Source organism: Caretta caretta, chromosome 14 (assembly GCF_965140235.1).
Source record: "Caretta caretta isolate rCarCar2 chromosome 14, rCarCar1.hap1, whole genome shotgun sequence".
NCBI lineage: Eukaryota > Metazoa > Chordata > Testudines > Cheloniidae > Caretta > Caretta caretta.
This window is the reverse complement of record NC_134219.1, coordinates 6,151,866-6,171,087: the sequence shown is the minus strand read 5'-3', so window position 1 is coordinate 6,171,087 and position 19,222 is coordinate 6,151,866. Positions and strand designations below refer to the sequence as shown.

The 19,222-nt window shown below is 47.9% G+C and overlaps 1 protein-coding gene across 2 annotated transcripts in view; it reads left to right on the top strand.

Annotated features, from left to right (window-relative positions):
* Window positions 1–19,222, top strand: part of MAP2K6 (mitogen-activated protein kinase kinase 6) — a 92,987-nt gene that overhangs the window by 53,110 nt on the left and 20,655 nt on the right. For both annotated transcript variants that reach the window (XM_048817794.2, XM_075119197.1), the window contains 6 exons: window positions 3,169–3,288; window positions 4,397–4,513; window positions 5,325–5,376; window positions 8,174–8,301; window positions 9,789–9,866; window positions 14,777–14,916. In XM_048817794.2, coding sequence (XP_048673751.1) covers window positions 3,169–3,288; window positions 4,397–4,513; window positions 5,325–5,376; window positions 8,174–8,301; window positions 9,789–9,866; window positions 14,777–14,916 — 635 coding nt within the window. The remainder of the gene's footprint in view (window positions 1–3,168; window positions 3,289–4,396; window positions 4,514–5,324; window positions 5,377–8,173; window positions 8,302–9,788; window positions 9,867–14,776; window positions 14,917–19,222) is intronic.

The following is a 19,222-nucleotide window of genomic DNA, read 5'->3' as shown; positions in this document are numbered from 1 at the left end:
ATGGATTCTTCATCACTTTAAAGGCTTTTGATCATGACTGGATCTCATTCATGTAGATATGATCTACCTCAACCAGAAGTTAAGGGCTTGATCTAGAAATTACTCGTTTGCCTGTTATACAGAAGGTCAGACTAGATCATAACAGTCCCTTCTGACATTAAAATCTATAACTCTGAATATACATGCATATGAAGAGTGAGAGGGATACGTAGTATTGGGCAGTGTGTATACCACAATCAGAAGACCTGGGGCCTGATTCTCCTCACACTTACAAAGGGGCAGCAGACCCCCAGACCCTATGCCTCTGACACAGAACATCTGTTTTGCAAATGGTGATCATAGCAGAGCCAATTTGCTGCCACGGCGCCTCCTGCTGGGGATTAGCTCTCTTGGACCACCAGGGCGCCTTTTACTAGTGGTGTCTCACTCGCCATTACTTCCGCTTCCTCCACCGTCTACACCATCAGGATCTGCGTTGCTCCCGGACCACGGTGTCCTCTTGGGACATGGCCCTCCAGCTGTGCCCCAGCCCGCTGTCTCCCCCATTTCGGGGGACAGGCAGTCCTCAGTCCCTCCACTTGCCTCAGCGGCCAACTGCAGTCACTAGTCTAGCCCCTGGCTTCAGGGGCAAACTGCAGTCTGGATTTAGGCCACTCTCCTCATTAGCAAGTAGAGGTAAAGGGTGTATGGGAAGGAAACCCAGGCCCACCTGCTACTCTGGGTCCCAGTCCAGGGACCCTATAGGTGGCAGCCACTTACTGCCCCTCTTCTTATTCCTGCTGCCTACTTTCCCTGGGCCACTTCCCCCATAGCCCTAGCACCTTCCCTGCCCTTGCTTCAGGGCCTCAGTCTGGCCATGGTCAGCCAAGAGCTCCCCTATTGCTCTGCTACCCTGCCCAGCACTGCAGTATCTTCGGTGCTCCTCAGCAGAACTTCCCCTTTGCTCTCCAGGAAGAGACTGCCCCTTGCTCTGCTGAGCAGCCCTTTATATATGGGCTGCTCCAGCAAACCTTCTCCTGATTGGCTGGGTTCTCTAAGGCTGCCTTAACCCTTCTCCTGCCTGTGTGGGCAGCTGCCCCACCACAGTGACTCTTCCAGCTTCATGCCTTCATGGCCTCTGATAAATGCAAGAAGCTCAGCATCTTCATCCAGCATCTGGACCTGCTAGCTTCAGAAAAGCACTCTGAATACCACCACTTGGAAGCAAAGAACCCCCTTGTTACCAGCTGTCACGAAGTTGCATTCTTTTCTTAAAGCTCCAGCTCCTGGGCTCATGAGATTATAGGAGAATTGCCACTTTCAATTTTTATTTTAAAATAAATTTCTAGCCTTCCTGGCTGTTGAGAAAAGCCTGAAAATGTAACCCCTAAAGGTTCTGGCACCAGAAGAGAAAACCCAGACATTAGTTTAAGAAATCTCATGCTTTTTAATGCAATCTCATGATTTTTGGAAGCTTGATTCATAATTTTTTAATCTTGGGGCTGGCAATACTGGGATCCACTTAGGGCTATTTAGTGCAGGGACCCTGTTAGGGTGACAAGATAGCAAGTGTAAAAAGTCAGGACAGGGAGTGAAGGGTAATAGGTGTCTGTATAAGAAAAAGCCCCCAAAATTGGGACTGCCCATATAAAATCGGGACATCTGGTCACCCTAGACCCTGTCAGGTTGATGATTTTGTTAAAGTCCTCTGTAAGAAAATTGTAGATTAAAATGGCAATAATTGTTAAACCATAATTTACTTTTTACTGTGCTCCGTTTTTCTGTGGGTTTCTCTTCGCTGGGACACTGAAAATATTGAAAAGTCAGTTTCACTCTTGTTTCTAGTCTCCTGGGGGCAAAACTGTGTTTTTGTTCTGTGTTTGTACAGCGCCTAGAGTAATGGGGACCTGGTCCATGACTGGAGCCCCTAGGTTCTACCACAATATGAATAAATAATAATAATAGTTAAAAAACAAACAAACCCCAAACTGTCTTGTAATTAAAGAAAAAAAGTGAGAACAGATGTGTTGTACATAAGTTTTCTAAAAGGCTATTTTTACAAAGCCTAAATCTTGGGCCAAATTTGAGCTGATATTTTCCTTTTAAAAAAAAAAGATGCAAGGCTGAAAGTAATGGGTGAAGTGAAACAAAACTCTTAGCTCATCAATACTGCCAAGAACACAGCAAAGCTTTTCCAGTATCTGTGGGACAAGGACTAGTCTTAAGGTACATCTACAATGCAGCTTGGAGGTGTAATTCCCAGCTTGGTTAGCCATACCCTTAGAGCCTGCATTCTGTACATTTTGTCTGTCCTCTTTGTTCTGGTGTCCACCAGGTTCCAAAAGCCCTCTGAAAATGGGTATGACTGGGGTTAGATAGGATGGTGGGAGCGTACGGATCTGTTACTTATTTTCTTCCTAGCTGCTCCACAGTGCTGAGCCATTTAATTCTATTATTAGGCTCCAGTGGCTTTGACCAAAGAGCCTAGAATATCTGCATCTGGTCCACGTTTAACTGTGTGAGCTTATAAAGCTATCCCAGCATCACAGGCACTTGCTGGCGGCTGTCACTGGGGCCTTCCCATGATGGAAGGAGAGAGAGAAAGAAAAAGAGATGAAGAAAGAGATGTTTCAATAACAATAATCCTTTGCCCTTCTATAGCAGCTCTCCTCCGAGGATCTGTCAGGGCTTCACAGACATAAATCCCACCTCACCCCTGTGGGGTAGGTAAGCCTGATTATCCCTGTTTTACCATGGCACAGAGAGGTTTAAAGACCAAATTTTCAAATGTCCCCTGTAGTTTTGGGTGCCTGATTTGAGACATCTGATAGACTTGTTTCAAGCCACAAAAGGAGTCATTGGGCAGGGATAGAACTCGGGAGTCCTGACTCCCAGGACCAAATTCTCTGCCGGTGTAAATTGCTACAGCTCTGCAGTGGTGGCAATTTACACCAGCCTAGAATTTGCCCCCCCCCAGTTCCCTGCTCTATCCATATGACCACAATGCCTCTCAGTTGTAAAGAGAGCCAGGAAAAGGAGAAATGATTTAGAATCCGGAGTAAATGCCGGGACTTCAGTGTGTTGCATTGTGTGGCATTTTCCCCTCATGTAGCTGTTGTGAGCACACATATGCGAGTGAAACACGGCATGCGGCTGGGAGAGCCAGTGCTAAAATGCTCTCTCTTCCAGCGGATCCGAGCCACAGTGAATAGCCAGGAGCAGAAGAGGTTACTGATGGACTTGGATATCTCCATGAGGACGGTAGACTGCCACTTCACAGTCACTTTCTATGGTGCGCTCTTTCGAGAGGTACAGCATTCTGGATTCCTGCCTACGTCTTTCCCTTACACTTACTTGGCTTGGAGGCCACTGTGATGGGCACTGTTAAAAAAATGTAATAGAAGTTAGAAGATTAGACTACATTGTAAGCCTTTCCCCCAGCCATCTAGGCACTTATGCTGTGCCCCTCCCTGGGGTGTCTGTTTTAATACACCACCATTGGTGTGCACTCTGCTATGCAGGTAGGTATAAAGACGTGATCCATCCCTAGGGGAATTTACAGTCTGATTTACAAAGGCTTCCTTGATCAGAGGAGACAAAACCCCCAAGGATCCTGGGTGAGGTGGGGAAAGCCATCTCTATGGCACTACCAGTTTCTATAGTGTTTGTTTAGACCCGGACAGTTGTGTGCTGAGAACATCAGCTCATGGCACATTGAGTTGCCTAGAGTTTAAAGCTAGAAGGACCATTAGATTCTCTAAACTGACCTCCCATTTATCACAGGCAGTAAATCTTACCCAGGCACCCCTAACCCATAGTTCTCTTAAACATCCCTCCAATGGTAAATACTGCTCTAGACGTGAATTGAGCCAGGGAACTAGAGAAGAAAATCACCACTGGGGAATTTTTCAAAAGCACCTCATCCCTATTTTCATAAGTGATTTAGGCCAAAGTGACTAGTGATTTTGGGTACCTCAGCTTTTGGGTGCTGAACCTGGGACACCGTAGAGGGGCCTGATTGTTAGAAAGTGCTGAGCACCCATCCTCCGAAAATCTGTCCCCTTTGAGAAGTCCAAGTTGAACAACCAAAAATGGAGGCATCCAGAATCTCTAGTCACTTGTGAAAATCTTGGGGCCTTAGGAACTTAAGTCCCATTGACTTTCAGTGTGGCTTAGACTCCTAAGTCATTTAGGTGCTTTGGAAAATTTTACCCAATATCTGATTTTTAAACCCTTGAGCCATGTAGTGCAGCACCATATATAAATCAGACACATTGCACTTAACCCTTGTGTGCTTGGAGGAGAATGGAAAGCCCAGTGCAATCTTCTATGAGACGTTTAAAAAGCCAGCAAAAGCAAGCCAAGGGCGAGCGCTGTAGGAGAGACTGGGCAGATGTTTGCTTTCTCTTTCCCCCAGGGAGATGTGTGGATTTGCATGGAGCTGATGGATACCTCGCTGGACAAATTCTACAAACATGTCATTGACAAAGGCCTGACGATTCCTGAAGACATCTTAGGGAAAATAGCCGTCTCTGTGAGTACAGGCAGGGGTGATGTTTCTATTCTGAACCTAGGCTGTGAGGATCTAGCGTCCCTGCCATCGGAGCCCTGGGATGAACTTGGCCCACAACCCAGCCCACATGCTAATTCTTATTTGGCTTCCAGTATTTGGTCTGCGGTGACGTGTCTGCATTTATGAGCCATAAATGCTCTCAAATCTGCCGATCTGCTTTTCAATTATGAAGCAGAAAACCCGATTGATGTGGAGAGGGCACAGCAGCTGCTTTTCCTTTCCATCAATGTACTGTCATTCCCAGGAGATCTCTGAGCATGCATATTCCCTTAGAGCAGTATGGATCAGAGGAAGGTTAGCTGTTGGTTGTGGGGAGGGGACCAGCCTGCCAGGGAGGGAGGAAAGCTAGAGGGAGAGTCAAGTGGAAATCAGGGAGGTGTCCTTGCCAGTGCAGGAACTCATTTTGCATGCTCACATATCTCACAACTATTGCCATGAATACTAAATCCAGACGTGGCGGGGGGCAAGAGCCCCCCAGGAATTCCTTCTTTAAAGATCCTGTGTAGCAAGAAAAGTTGAACGTTCTCAGCTCTCCACTAGGAGTCGCTACCGAGGCACACTAGCCCACACCTGCCACTGAGCACGCTGCCTCCCTAGCACGCACGGCTGTGTGCTGCCAAAATGACAAACCAAGATGGTTTCCCCCAAGCGGGGCCGATGGGGCGAGCGCGGGGCAGTCGCTGTCGAGGCAGGAGAGGTGAGCTAGCAAGGTGTGATCAGCCACGTCATGCCGCCGCCAGCTCTGGTTCACTGTAGATTTGTTATGTTTCAGATTGTAAAAGCACTAGAACATCTACATAGTAAGCTCTCCGTAATTCACAGAGGTAAGTGTGACCTGCGTAGCTTCTGGCACTGCTTGTTTCTCACTGAGCCCTGTGTCACGCTCTTAGTCCAGCAGGGCTTATACTCAGAGCCTCGCTTGGTGCACTAAAGATAGCCCAAATACATGAGGTTTGGGAGGCAGGGGAAATCCTGTGGTCCAGCAACCCAGGATAACCCAAAGCCTGCTCAGGATGAGTGGTGGGTTGTTGAGTTGCTCTTCAAACTCCCATCGACTTGCCAGCATATCTCCCCTGAAGCTGAACACAGAAAACAGCTTCCACCTTCACTTGGCTAGCAGAAGAAATGGATCATTTGCCTGCTTGCTTCACTGGATTCCTCTTCTGCTTCTGCTTCCCCATTGCATGCTGGGAAGGGCACAGCTGGCTAACTATGGGCCTAACTCAGAGCTCCTTGAAGTCCATGGAAAGACTCCCATTGGCTGCGATGGGCTTGGGATCAAGTTCTGCATATGCAAACTCCTCTCCGGGTGCAGAATGGGGCAGAACTGCCGTTTGGTGGCATTTACACTAAGGCCGGTAGCAAGTCTCAGATTATTCACCCTCTCATGCAGGTCAGATCAACAGCTTAGCCTGTGGGAGAGGCATGCAACATACGTTTATAGATGAACTAAGCTTTAAAAAGCCCGACATAGGTACTAAAAAATAAAAATTGGGGCCTACCGTATTTTCCTTTCTGGCAACCACATTTGATCTCCAGATTTGTGATCAAACCTGCAATGTTTTGGTAATATTAGAGACACTGGCAGGGTAAATATCTTCGTATGTGTTTCAACCCCCCCAAATTTCCTGACCGGTATCAGAAATCCAAAATTATTAAAGCTGAAAAAATGTTTGTTGTGTGTTTGTACAGCACAGTGGGGTCTGGTTCATAACTGGGGCTCTCAGGTGCTACTGTAGCTTACCATAGCGATAATAATTTATTTCCCCATTTGTTTTTGGGTTTTTTGCCCTCCGCTTTAGTGTCAGATCAGTTTCAGGATCTGACCCTAATGCTCTCTTGCAACATTGAAGGGTTTAAGTTGCAAAAGCTGAAGGGGGCATCATTTCTGTGTCATTCGGGCAGGTTTGGTTTTTTGTTTTTAGCAGAATCTAAATTTGGGGTTTAAACTCTCTTGACAATGTCCCCTTTAAAGCAACAATCCGCATTCAGGCCGATGCCAAGAACTGACATGATAGGAAACTGACTAACTTACTCTTTTATCAGTTGGCACATTTATGTAAAGGATTGTTTTCCATTTGTTGTCATGAAAAAAAAAAAGCCCATATCTGCAGCGTGACTGCTGGGGAAAGAGTTGTTTGAAATGATAGATGTTCAAACGTAACAGGGGATCGTGTCTTGTACATAATGTGTGTAATTGAGGTTGAGCTCCTGCCTTTTGGATATTTTATGGTGGGTGGGAAATGCCATTTCGCTTCTGGATTTTTGTTTGTGTGACTGAGTTCAATTGAAAATTCCTTGTTCCGACATCATAAATGAGGGGGGAAGATCTCAGGTGCCAGAGGCTTTGATTGCAAAGAGACAAGATGCTAAATACCATGAACCTCTAGGTTCTGATTAGTGGGCTCAAGGGGATGGTGGCACTGCTAGCAACCCTCAGATGCCTTTACAGCTTTGTATTATTCTATAATATGTGTAGATAGAGCAAATGGTTCAGAAGGAATGGTGGGTGCCTCCAGCGTGAGGAATGAGCCCATGGTTAGATGAGGGCACTACCCTAGGATATGAATGACCTGGGTTCAAACCCTGCTCTGCCAAAGGCCTCTTTATGTGAGCTTGGGCAAATCTCTTGGGAAACTGAGGCACAGAGACATTATCTGAATAATGGTGTTAATAGCACTGACCTGCCTCACATATTGAGTGTGGCATGCTCACGTACGATGGTGTTGGAGGCCAGATAAGTATGATAGAACAATAGAATTTCTGACCCCTTGGGCCTGATTTCCAGGAAGTCTGGGTGCTCCCAACTCCAGCTGAAGTCCGTAGGAGTTGCAGGTGCACCCATGGGGCTGGAACTAGGGGTGCTGGCTTAAAGTGGTTTCCATCATATACAGGGTTTACAGTTTGGTTCAATTCTTCTCAGCATCCCCACTGTACAAATTGTCCCAGCACCTCTGGATGCATCTCTGATTCAGGCCCAAGGTGACTCAAGTTGGGCACCAAAACTAGAGGCCACTCTTGGAAACTTTGGCCTCTGTATCTTGTCTTATGATTTTCTCCTTTCCCCAGCTCTCTATTCTCTCCTCCCATCTTTCCAGACTTCCACCCTTCTTCCCCGTCTCCTGGCCCCTTCACATCTTATCTCTGGGGTTTTCCTTCATGCTGCTGTGAAAGCATCTTCAGTTAACGCATCCTCACCACGCGGTGGATTTTCACTGCCGAGATTTTTGTTATTTGTGCTGCCGATGGTGTGCTCAACGGGCAGCTTCGGGGTGCTGCTCTGTGACATCGCTCTTGTCTGTGACATCATGATGCTGCGCCCTACCCAAAGTAACAATAACAGGGAAATCTGTTAGTTTCCCTGGGAGCAATGTTTGTAAGACGTGGGAGGGGCTTGTGTAAATGGGGAAAAGCTTTTGCATTTGCAACAGCTCCCAATCTTAGTGCAGTGGCTAAAAAAAGCCCTGCAGATGAGCCTGCGTGGATTGATGCAGTCGATATTGCTTAGGTGTCTTCTGGTGGTAGGAAGCTAACCCGCCTTGTTCGCTCCCAGGGATGCTTTAAAACGATGGGGCTAGGCCCAGTTGTGACAGTGACGATGGTGTGTGTTCCTTTTTACAGATGTAAAGCCCTCTAATGTGTTGATCAATACACAGGGGCAGGTGAAAATGTGCGATTTTGGAATTAGCGGTTACCTCGTTGACTCTGTTGCTAAAACCATGGATGCAGGATGCAAGCCCTACATGGCTGTAAGTTGGGAAGATGTGTGGGAAACTGACTGCCCCACTGTAGAGAGGAATGTGGCAATAGATGATCTTAAAACGGGAGACCTAAAACAGAGCAACTTCCAGCATGTGTCTCAATGGCTCGCTTAGTGAAACATGCCTCTATAGTTATTTATTGTCTAATTATTTGTAAACATAAAGAGGAGGCTCTTACAGCTAAAGCTCAAAGCTGGGAATCAGGACTCCTGGGTTCTGTTCCCAGCTGACACTGACTCACTGTGTGATCGTAAGGAAGCCCCGGTAACCTCACTTTGCTTCAATTTCCCTATTTGCACAGTGGGGACAATAACACTTTTAGCAACATCCAGGCTCCTCTGTGAAAAGTCAGCAAGAGGCACCTGTGAGCACCACGGAGGGGTCAATTTAGAAGGGTCAGGTACATTAGGGCCCATCAGGTTTGACATCCTGTGGGCCCCAGGACAGCTGCTGCTTCAGGTTCACTTAGCAGCCAATGCACGCAGCCTCTTTTGGCTCTTTAAAGAGATGGTTTGCAATTCCCCTTTCAGTGCCATTGCCCAGCGCGGGAGAGGGTTCACAGTGCTACGCTATTCAGGGGTGCTGTGAACACCGCCTTTCGGCCCATGTTTCCCCCCCACGTTCATAGAATCATAGAATATCAGGGTTGGAAGGGACCTCAGGAGATCATCTAGTCCAACCCCCTGCTCAAAGCAGGACCAATTCCCAACTAAATTATCCCAGCCAGGGCTTTGTCAAGCCTGACCTTAAAAACCTCTAAGGAAGGAGATTCCACCACCTCCCTAGGTGATCTGTTTGTGTAGCAGCAGCTTTGTTATAGCTTCTAAGTCAGGATGGATCTCACCTGCCTTGCACTTTTCTATGCCTATGCGAGAGTGGGTGTGAAACTCTAACCCGGGGGGTGGGGAATCCTTCGCCCACAACCCCCGGTGGAGCATTTTACTTTGCTGAGGGGCAAACTCCTACGTGAGGCTTAAGGAACTAGTGAATTGTGGCCTCCAGTCTCCTGGATAAATCCAGGCCAGACCATGTTTCGAATTGGGAACTGGGGAAACAGGAATTCAGCTTCTACTATCTAGATCTCAGAATGCAAATGCCATCCGCTTCCGGTCCCCAGTCTTGTTGCCTGTCCTTGCAGAGACTGTAGGCCAGATCCAGTCAAGAGATAATAGGGGAGTGGAGTTTCAATAAAGAAATGGCCCTATGGGTTTCCTCTCAAAGACTCCCCTCGGGATTGGGGATTGGTCCTGTGCATTCAGCATGGTTAGTGCTGCAGTGGGGATTGCCTGCTGGAAAGCATTCAGAGATGGTGCAGACTTGCTCTGGGGATATTTGCTGAAACATAGGGAATAGTTGCTCAATATGGGGAGCTCACATCAGTCTTAACAGGCACTCCAAGGGGATGGAGAGGGGCCGAACGATGTAGGGATTGAACCTGTATGTCTATTTCAAACTGTTCTCGTCTCTCTTTCCAGCCTGAAAGAATCAACCCAGAGCTAAACCAGAAAGGATACAGTGTCAAATCGGATATCTGGAGTCTGGGAATCACTATGGTAGAGTATGGAGCCCTGAAAGGGCAGATCTGAAAGGGCTTGGGGTTTAAGGGAACACTCAGCAGGGCTGACAGTGCTCTCTGGTTCTGTTTTGTTTTGGACCTCTCCCTCAGATCACTGACACAGTTCCAGAGCCGGGGGATATTCAGCTCTCTCTGCACCAGTAGCCCATAGCATATTGCAGTTTAAAGGGGAAGGAGCCTAGTGCTAATTCACTAAGCCACGTAATCTGAGATCCTAGTGATTGTCACTAATCGTACTAGGCAGTCAGCACCTAGAAACTACAGCAATGAACACACTTGCAAAACAGTCAGTCACAGGAGACACAGCACGCGGGGAGACTCCTGAATCCGAGTCACACGTCATTGAACAGAAACCAAGAGTGCGACTCCTCTGAACACCGAAGACAATGTGTAATAAGCTAACCAATAAGCAGGAGAGGACCCTGATTTCTCGAACATCCAAAGATCTCTTTCAGTCTCCCCTCTGAACACCCTTGCAACTCAGCTGCCCACATCCAAGTGATGCACTTAGAGACAGCAGGCCTTATAGCTACAGCAGTCAACCCATAATACTTTTATTATTTAAAGGCACAGTGTAGTATTCTCACATTGAGCTTATAACATAAGAACATAAGAATGGCCATACTGGGTCAGACCAAAGGTCCATCCAGCCCAGTATCCTGTCTACTGACAGTGGCCAATGCCAGGTGCCCCAGAGGGAGTGAACCTAACAGGTAATGTTCAAGTGATCTCTCTCCTACCATCCATCTCCATCCTCTGACAACAGAGGCTAGGGACACCATTCCTTACTCATCCTAGTTAATATCCATTAATGGACTTAAGCGCCATGAATTTATCTAGTTCTCTTTTAAACTCTGTTATAGTCCTATAGTCACAACCTCCTCAGGCAAGGAGTTCCACAGGTTGACTGTGCGCTGAGTGAAGAAGAACTTCCTTTTATATGTTTTAAGCCTGCTGCCCATTAATTTCATTTGGTGACCCCTAGTTCTTATATTATGGGAACAAGTAAATAACTTTTCCTTATTCACTTTCTCCACACCACTCATGATTTTATATATCTCTATCAGATCCCCCCTGAATCTCCTCTTTTCCAAGCTGAAAAGTCCTAGTCTCTTTAATCTCTCCTCATATGGGACCCGTTCCAAACCCCTAATCATTTTAGTTGCCCTTCTCTGAACCTTTTCTAATGCCAGTATATCTTTTTTGAGATGAGGAGACCACATCTTTACGCAGTACTCAAGATGTGGGCGTTTCATGGATTTATATAAGGGCAAGAAGATATTCTCCGTCTTATTCTCTATCCCTTTTTTAATGATTCCTAACATCCCGTTTGCTTTTTTGACTGCCGCTGCACACTGCGTGGACGTCTTCAGAGAACTATCCACGATGACTCCAAGATCTTCCTCCTGATTAGTTGTAGCTAAATTAGCCACCATCATATTGTATGTATGGTTGGGGTTATTATTTCCAATGTGCATTACTTTACATTTATCCACATTAAATTTAATTTGCCATTTTGTTGCCCAGTCACTTAGTTTAGTGAGATCTTTTTGAAGTTCTTCACAGTCCGTTTTGGTTTTAACTGTCTTGAGCAGGTTAGTATCATCTGCCGACTTCGTATCAGTTTAGTATCATCTGCTCCTGAGATTCTCCCACCAGGACAACAGGAGGGTTGTCTTTCACTGTGCAGAGCTAAAAACAGGAAGAAGGGGGTTGGCAGCCACTAAAGAAAAGAACAACATTGACTTGTGCATGCCCAGTGAATGGTTGGGCAATGTAAGTCATCTCCAGGAAGTGACATGGAGGAAAAAAAGGGGGTGCCTCTTTCTGGGACCCTTACATAAAAACCCAGTGGCTTTCACTCCTGCCATGAATGTGGTAGTTCTCAGCCCAAAGATCTCCATCTAAGGCTGCTCCCCCCAATATTTTCTTCCATAATTTTTGGGCAGATGTGGTGAGGGGAAGGATCAGGTAAGAGAAATTACCTCCATGTAATTTCACTTATGGAAACACATTTCTTTTCTGGTGCCAAATGGTTTTCAAAACTGAGCCTTCTCTAGACCAGTGGTTCTCAACCTTTTTGGGCTCAGGACCCATTTGTAAATGTTTATGGCATGTCGCGACCCAGTAAATAGTCTGGGGGTGGAGGCCCTGGGGTGGTTTAGGTCGGATCCTGCCCCCATGGGGGTTAGGTTCTTCCCGGCACTTACCCCATAGTGGCCGCTCCTGTGCTGTGGGGCTGGCTGGGCCTGGCTCCCTGCTCTGGGGGTTGCAACCTCCGGGGGTTGCAACACTACTCAGGTTTGGCCCCGCCCCTCCTCACTGGATCAAATTTGCGGGAGTGGAGTTGTGACCTGGCTCACAGGGTTGCAGTTCCACTCGTTCAGATTTGGCCTACCCGGACTCCCATCATTATGATGGAAGGACCAAACCTGAGTAGTGCTGGGACCCCAGAGGCTGCCGTGCCTGGAACAGGGAGGCGAGACCCACCAGCCACATGAGACAGGAGCCACGGGAGCTGCCTTGCGACCCTTTGAAACATTCTGGTGACCCAATTTTGGGTCCTGACCCACGGGTTTAGAAACCCTGCTCTAGAGGAAGTACAGCCCATCTCTTTAAATATCTTCTGAATTCCATGTGAATTCCATTGAATTAAGTGAAAAATGACTGACATTCCTTCCGGGCAGGGTGGGAGCAATTTTAAAGGGCAAGAACTGTCTGTGGAACCTCCCTCAGCCAATTCCTGTCTTTTGGACTCCTGCAGTCGCACTGTGTGCCTTCCTCATCCTCTCTAGAGAGGCAGGAGGGTCTGGTGCTTAGGGTGTGCATTTGAGAGACACAAGTTCAATCCCCCTTCTCTGTGTGAGCTGAGGTAAGTCACGAGGGGACATCTTTAAAAGGGCTGAAATGTCTTAGGCAGTGAGAGTGAAGCTCCTAAGTCCCTTCCGAAAATGGGACTTAGGAGCCCAAGTCCTGTAGAGACTTTACCCTCAGCCTCTGTGCCTCAGTGTCCCATCTGTACAATAGTTAATAGCACTGTGTCCCTCGCAGGGGCGCTGTAAGTCTGAATACATTAATGATTGTGAGGCGCTCAGACATGAAGGTAATGAGGACCTTAGCTAGGGAGTGGTTTAAAGCCCCCTTAAGGGTATGTCTGCACTGCAGCTTGAGGTGTACTAGACGTGCACATGCTAGCTTTGACCTAGCTAGCACCCAAAATAACAGCATGGCCGTGGTGGCACAGACAGCGGCTTGGGCTAGCTGCCCAATACAGTCCCCTCCTAAGTCCTAGGTCGGTACTCGCTTAGGCTTGATCAAAGCTAGTGCCTGTATGCCCACCTCCAGCTGCGGCATGGAGGTACCCTGTGCGGTGGCTTTTCCCAAGAATAGCTGGCTGGAGTGTTGTGAACTGCGGGGAACCCACTGACCTAGCAGGATAATTCCACCCATGCTCTGCCGGTGGGGCAGTGAGGGTAGGCTGTGACCCTAGGTTGCTGCAGCCTTGTCCTTGGATAACTTTGTGCACGCCCTGAGCACACGTCTAGTTCTTGTGTCATCGCCCTGCCTCACTCAGCACAAACCAGCAGAACTGGCCTCTTCTGCTGCACCCTGCACTTCCCCTGAGGCACAAAGAATCCTGGGACTCTCCTGGTTGGTGCCTTAGAGACACAACTGAGCCCAGTGTTCCTAAGTTAAATTGCTTTAGGGTTCGACTGCACTGCTTAAAACTGAAAAGCAACTTGAGTGTAACTTCAGCTGGCCAGCTGATGGCAGTACAAGCCAACACTAGCAAAGGGCCTGAAATGCTGATCGGGAAGCATCCATCCCTACTCGGAGAGTCTGTCGTTTCGGAGTCTCTTTGATTTCAAAGATAAAAATAAACTTGGTGGTTATTAGCAAAATCTCTCTTTAAACTCAGAATTGGAAGATCTGCCCTGAAATCCAGGAAAATTGGAGTTAAAGGGATTCCACCAACTTAACTTGTCACAGCAATAGGTCAAAGATTGATTTTTAACACCTGAGAGTAGGGTAATGGAGAGAGATAAGAGGGAGAAAAGGTTTTATCTCAGATTTGTTCACTTTGTGCATTTAACTTACTTGCTATATAGTCCATTTCCCCTGTAATTTGAGTGGGTCTTTCACACAGAATAATACATATTAAAAGAAAATTAGGAAATTATCATTGTACTTAGATTGTAAGATCTTTGTGGCCAGGAACTGATCTTTATGATCGGTATGTACAGTACCTAGCACCGTGGGCCTCCAGTCTTGGTTGGGCCTCTAGGCACTCTCAGAATACAAATAATAGTAAAGCTACAAGCTGACGGAGTGGATGCAGTACAGATACCATGAATCCACCTCTCCCTTCTTCCAGGTGGTGATGATACAGACTTGCTTTGCAGGGGTGTGAATGACAGCATAGGGGGTAGGGCAGTGGGGATCGAGTCCTGGAAGCATGAGATGAAGAGAAATGGAAAAAGTTGTTCACTGATTTATCTGGTATGGGAGAAGAAAAATCAGTGCACCCCCTTGACTGTATTTTAAAACTGGTTCCACTAGTGTCCCTTGCAAAGTAGGGACCTGCTCCTATGCTCCGTTCTGGCAGAGGAGGATTTAAGCTGAGAGTGCTAAGTAATGGGGTATGTCTTGGTCTCTCCCATCCCCAGCCCCTCCAGAGAGCAGTGCTGCGGGAAAGAGTGCGCACTGTGTTCATACAGGGTAGGTGGTGAAAGGTGCCTTGGAAACTGACAGAGCCAGTGATTGAGACCCTTCATTACTGCCGGTGTCACTCGAGCTCTTCGTGGGGCTTTAAAGCCACGAGGCTGCGGGGGGGAGGGGTGTCTTCCGTGCTGATGCCTGCCCCTCTCTCCCACCCCCCCACCCCAGATCGAGCTGGCGATCCTGCGGTTTCCATATGACTCTTGGGGGACGCCGTTCCAGCAGCTCAAACAGGTGGTGGAGGAGCCGTCGCCGCAGCTTCCGGCGGACAAGTTCTCAGCGGAGTTTGTCGACTTTACCTCACAGTGGTAAGCGGATCCCTCCTGAGCTCTGGCTGTGGAAACCCAGGAAGGACCCCCCTCCCGCCCCCACGCATCCAGGAAGCTCAGTCCAAGGCTGAGCCCTGTCTGCTTGGAGTCTGTAGCTCTGATATGTTTTCCTTGCATTCGGTAAAGAGCAAGAGGCTTGAATGCTGGCTGTGTCACTTAGAACAAAGTAAAACTGAAGCCTCCTGCCCCAGCATGCCCTGGGCCTGGAACCAGAATTGTCTGTCACTGGTCAGGGGTGTGAAAGGGGTCCTGGGGGGATATTGTGCTATCAGCGCCAATCTTAAGCCTAATTCTGCTGGTATAAACTCCCCATTGAGTGTGTGCGATGGCTCCCATCTTGGCCGACACGAGGGATTGAACCGGGGATCTCCAGCATGGCTCTTTACAAGTCACAGCCCCAGCTAGCGAGCCTGGCTTTTTAGGCAAAGACTTAAATGTTGTGTGTATGGGGCATATAACACACACTGTCCAGAGGCTCTCACACGTCTTAGACATGAGGGAGAAATGCGAGAGAGAACAATGGCAAATCATTTCATCTTTAAAGGGGACACTAGCTAAGTAGTGTGGGTCTCAAACTGGAACTACTTCAAAGCAGTTGTGCTGACCTGGGGGATGTTTCCCCAGAGGTGAGATGGAGGAAGAGAATTTTTCAAGCCACTATATTCTTTGCTGAATAACTAAACAACCCAAGTCACTCCTCGTGCCGCTGTCGACGGGGAGCCATGACCCGGGCCCTGGAATTGGCTCCTCTCTTTCCACAACAGGTGGCTTCCCCCAAGAGAAGATTCAGAAATGCACGTACCCCTGGCCCTGCACATCAGCAGCCTCGCACTGCTTTCCTGTGCACGGACACGTGAGCCTGAGTGAACCTTCCGTAAGGCATCCAGGGTGGAACGTGTTTGGGCCTGAGAATGGCTGTTTCCTGTGGCTTTCAGGAAATGTAGCGCTGACCCTGAACGACCCCCCCACCGCCTCAGAGCCCCTGGGAAGCTGTGCCACAGAGTGTCTAGCTGAGGGTAGTGGAAGTTCAGAGTTTACTCAGAGCTCGGTCACATCTTCCTTTCGATCAGTGCAGGGGGCAGGCTCTGTTGTGGCTTACAGCAGGGCATCTGCGTCGATTTCAGTGGGGCAGGGTGGGCCCGGAGGCGCAGAAAGAGGAGGTGAGCACGGGGAGAGGTAAAGGATCCATGTTACAGCCTGGGGCACACTAGCGCTGTCAGCAGGTTCGGAAGGCTGCATGAAAGAACAGATCCTTCCTGCCCCCTAAAATAGACTGGCATTTGTCCTTGTCCTGAGGTGCATTGTTTAGTAGCTTCTAGCAACAGCCCTACAGCATTTGAATGCTCCTCCCTTCAGCCTCCCTGGAAACTACTCCAGAGGCCTCCCCCCCTTTCTTTTTTCCATTTGCTGTTTTGCCACTTGCTGTTTGCCAAGTTGGCAGATGGATGGCTGTTTGCATGGTAGCCAGGGAAGTGCTACAGGCTGACAAATGCAGAAATATGAGACTGTTCCTGATCTCCCAGTGTCAGGGCTCACAGCCCTGCCAGCTCCGCTTGTGCCCCAGGAAGGAGTTTATCACACCAGCCCAGTGGACCTTAAGAAACAGTACTTGGGATTCTGCTTTGGGGCCCTGTTTAAATCGGCCACGTGCTCAAGGTTCCTGGAATTTATTTCCTCCTCTTACTATGCAGAATCAATCCCATTTTCCCCACTTCTGCTCCACACACACACACATTTCCTCCTCTTACTATGCAGAATCAATCCCATTTTCCCCACTTCTGCTCTACACACACACACACACACACACACAGAGCAGGACTGATGCCCCCCCGGGTAGGGGGAAATGACACCCCCCGTTTTGGAAGCCAAACACTGAAATTCTCCTTTCTAGACAACCTTCCTTTCCTCCATCTTGCCTGCTTGCCGCTTTGTTATTGTAGGGTTGTTTGAGCAAGCTGGGCAGCTTGTTGTTTTCCAAAGAACGCTGAGCTATTTGCTTTTCCAAGCCCCGTTGCTTGTTGCAGGTCACATGGACTTCACCAGCAGGTTTTAAGAAGAGGAAATCCAGACTGTTTGCGATGGTTATAATGATAATATCCTATCTTTTAGGACTTGCAAGAAAGTGTGTGTGCATCTCAGAGGGCCTGATTTAGCATCCACAATCTCACTTGATGTCTGTGGGAGCTGCTGGTGCTCAGGACCTCTGAAAACCAGGCCCTTGGTGTCTTTGGCCTGGTTCAACATCACTGAACTCAATGGAAGCAGATTTGGACCCTTAATTTCTGGCCAGGATCGGATCTGGGGGTTTTGGGACGCTGATCTTAAACAAGAAATGTAGGAGGTGTTAAAGAAACTCAGGGAACTGAAAAGAGAATTTGGCAGAACCAGAGGTTCCATATTGCTGTGAACTCTATGGTCAGTGATGATCAGTAGTGGGTTTTGAAAGGCTTCTTAAAGATTAACGTTAAATTCCTTCAGTAATAACCTGCCGCTGTATGCCGTGGGATTGGTAATCCAAAAATGAGTCTTTTCCATGAAGTCTAAATTAACAAGAGCACAGACCAAACGCTGGATGAGAACACATCCAAGCTTTGAAGCTCACCTTCAGCTTGACTTGAAGCTTGACTCATTGCAGACTTGAAGGATATGATGCATCTCTTCCCAGTCACTTACCACAGTTAGCAGTTTTGACATGCATTATACCAATGCACCGCGGTTACAGTAAACGTGAGCTAACCATGTGCAGCAAGAGACAGGAAATATCTACTCAGCGGGCATCCATCACTTCCCTTGGGCCTGGCAAATCCCACAGTGGAGTGGCTTATCATAGCTGAGGCTCACACTTTTGTTTTGCTCAGCATGACACCTTTCCCCATGGACGTGTCAAGATCTTTTAAAATCACTCCAAGCTTCTTCCCATAAATACACCATCAGGAAGTGAGTAGCGATTACGTCCTGTGATTAGAAGCTATTTTCTGCTGGAGGGAAGCAAAAATAACCTCCCAGCCACCAGCCTCCCGAGCCATCTGTTGTAGTGGAGGAGACTAAAGGATGTTCCGTGTAACTGTCCCCATGCCATAACTGAAGTGCAGAGATAAAGAATAGCCAGGCATGGGTTTCCAAGCCATTCAGTTCTCCACTCCCTTGCTGGAGCATTGAGGAGCTGCCAACTTCTGCAAGCCCTGATTTTGCCCTGAATATATTCAGAGGGTCCCTTCAGAGCTCACCAGATGTGCAATGTGTTGGCTAGCATGTATGCTGTCTAGGGATGTACCTGCAGGAGTCAGAGCTCCTGGGTTCCTTTTCTGCCACTGACTTGCAGTTTGATGTCTGTCCCCAAATCCCTTCACCTCTCTGCCCCTGGTACTTACTTAGCTCTCAGGGGTTATGGGAAGGTTAATTGGAGAATGCCGGCTGCAGTGAGCTCATATGAACAATGCTGTAGATGGTCTAATTATTATGACAGTGTGTGTATCACTCTCCCTTCATGATTGGCCTTCCACGAGATAATCCTTCTATCACCACCACTAGAGCTGGGGCAACTGTTTGTTTTTGCAGCTGATGGCCCTGGCATTATTCAATGACTCTGTGGACCACAAGTGAGTGGTGTAGCTTGTCACCGTTATCTGTATGTTTGTTGACCACCAGAGTCCATATCTAGCTCGAGAGGATTTTACTGAAACACAAAGTGCAGTAATTTCCCCTACCACCATGCAGTCCTTGCCCTGGAACTGAGCTGCTCTGGCTGAGGGACTGAGAAACCAAGACTCAAAACCACAGTGGCGGAGTGAGGGTACATGCCATTGGGCTGTCGTGGGGTCATGAACTGAGTGTGCTGAGCCTGCAAGTTCTTGGGGCTCTGTGGCGGGCCACTTGGGGAATGAACCTTGGCAGACAGAGCCACAAATAATGAATAGATAATGGAAAAGGAAGTAACAGAGGGGATAATTCAGAGAGGCCCATGGCTGCAGATGGATGTTATCTTGAAAGTTTTAAAATGCAAAGGATCTGATGGGTGAGATGTGATCGCTAGAAGGCACAGGCTGCCAGCTTTCTCCCAGGATGTCGGTGGGGGTCTGCATGCACAGACTGCAATCGGAGCATGGCCCTAAATTTGTAGCATGTCTTTTTCTAGATAGTGGAGTTTTGAATAAACCCAAACTTGTGAAGTAAGAACACAAATGGGGAAAACAGGACTGCCGGGGAGGTCTGATCCAAATCCCATTTGCAGTTAATAGAAAGACTCTGGTTGACTTTTTAATGAGCTGTAGGCCAGCTCATTATT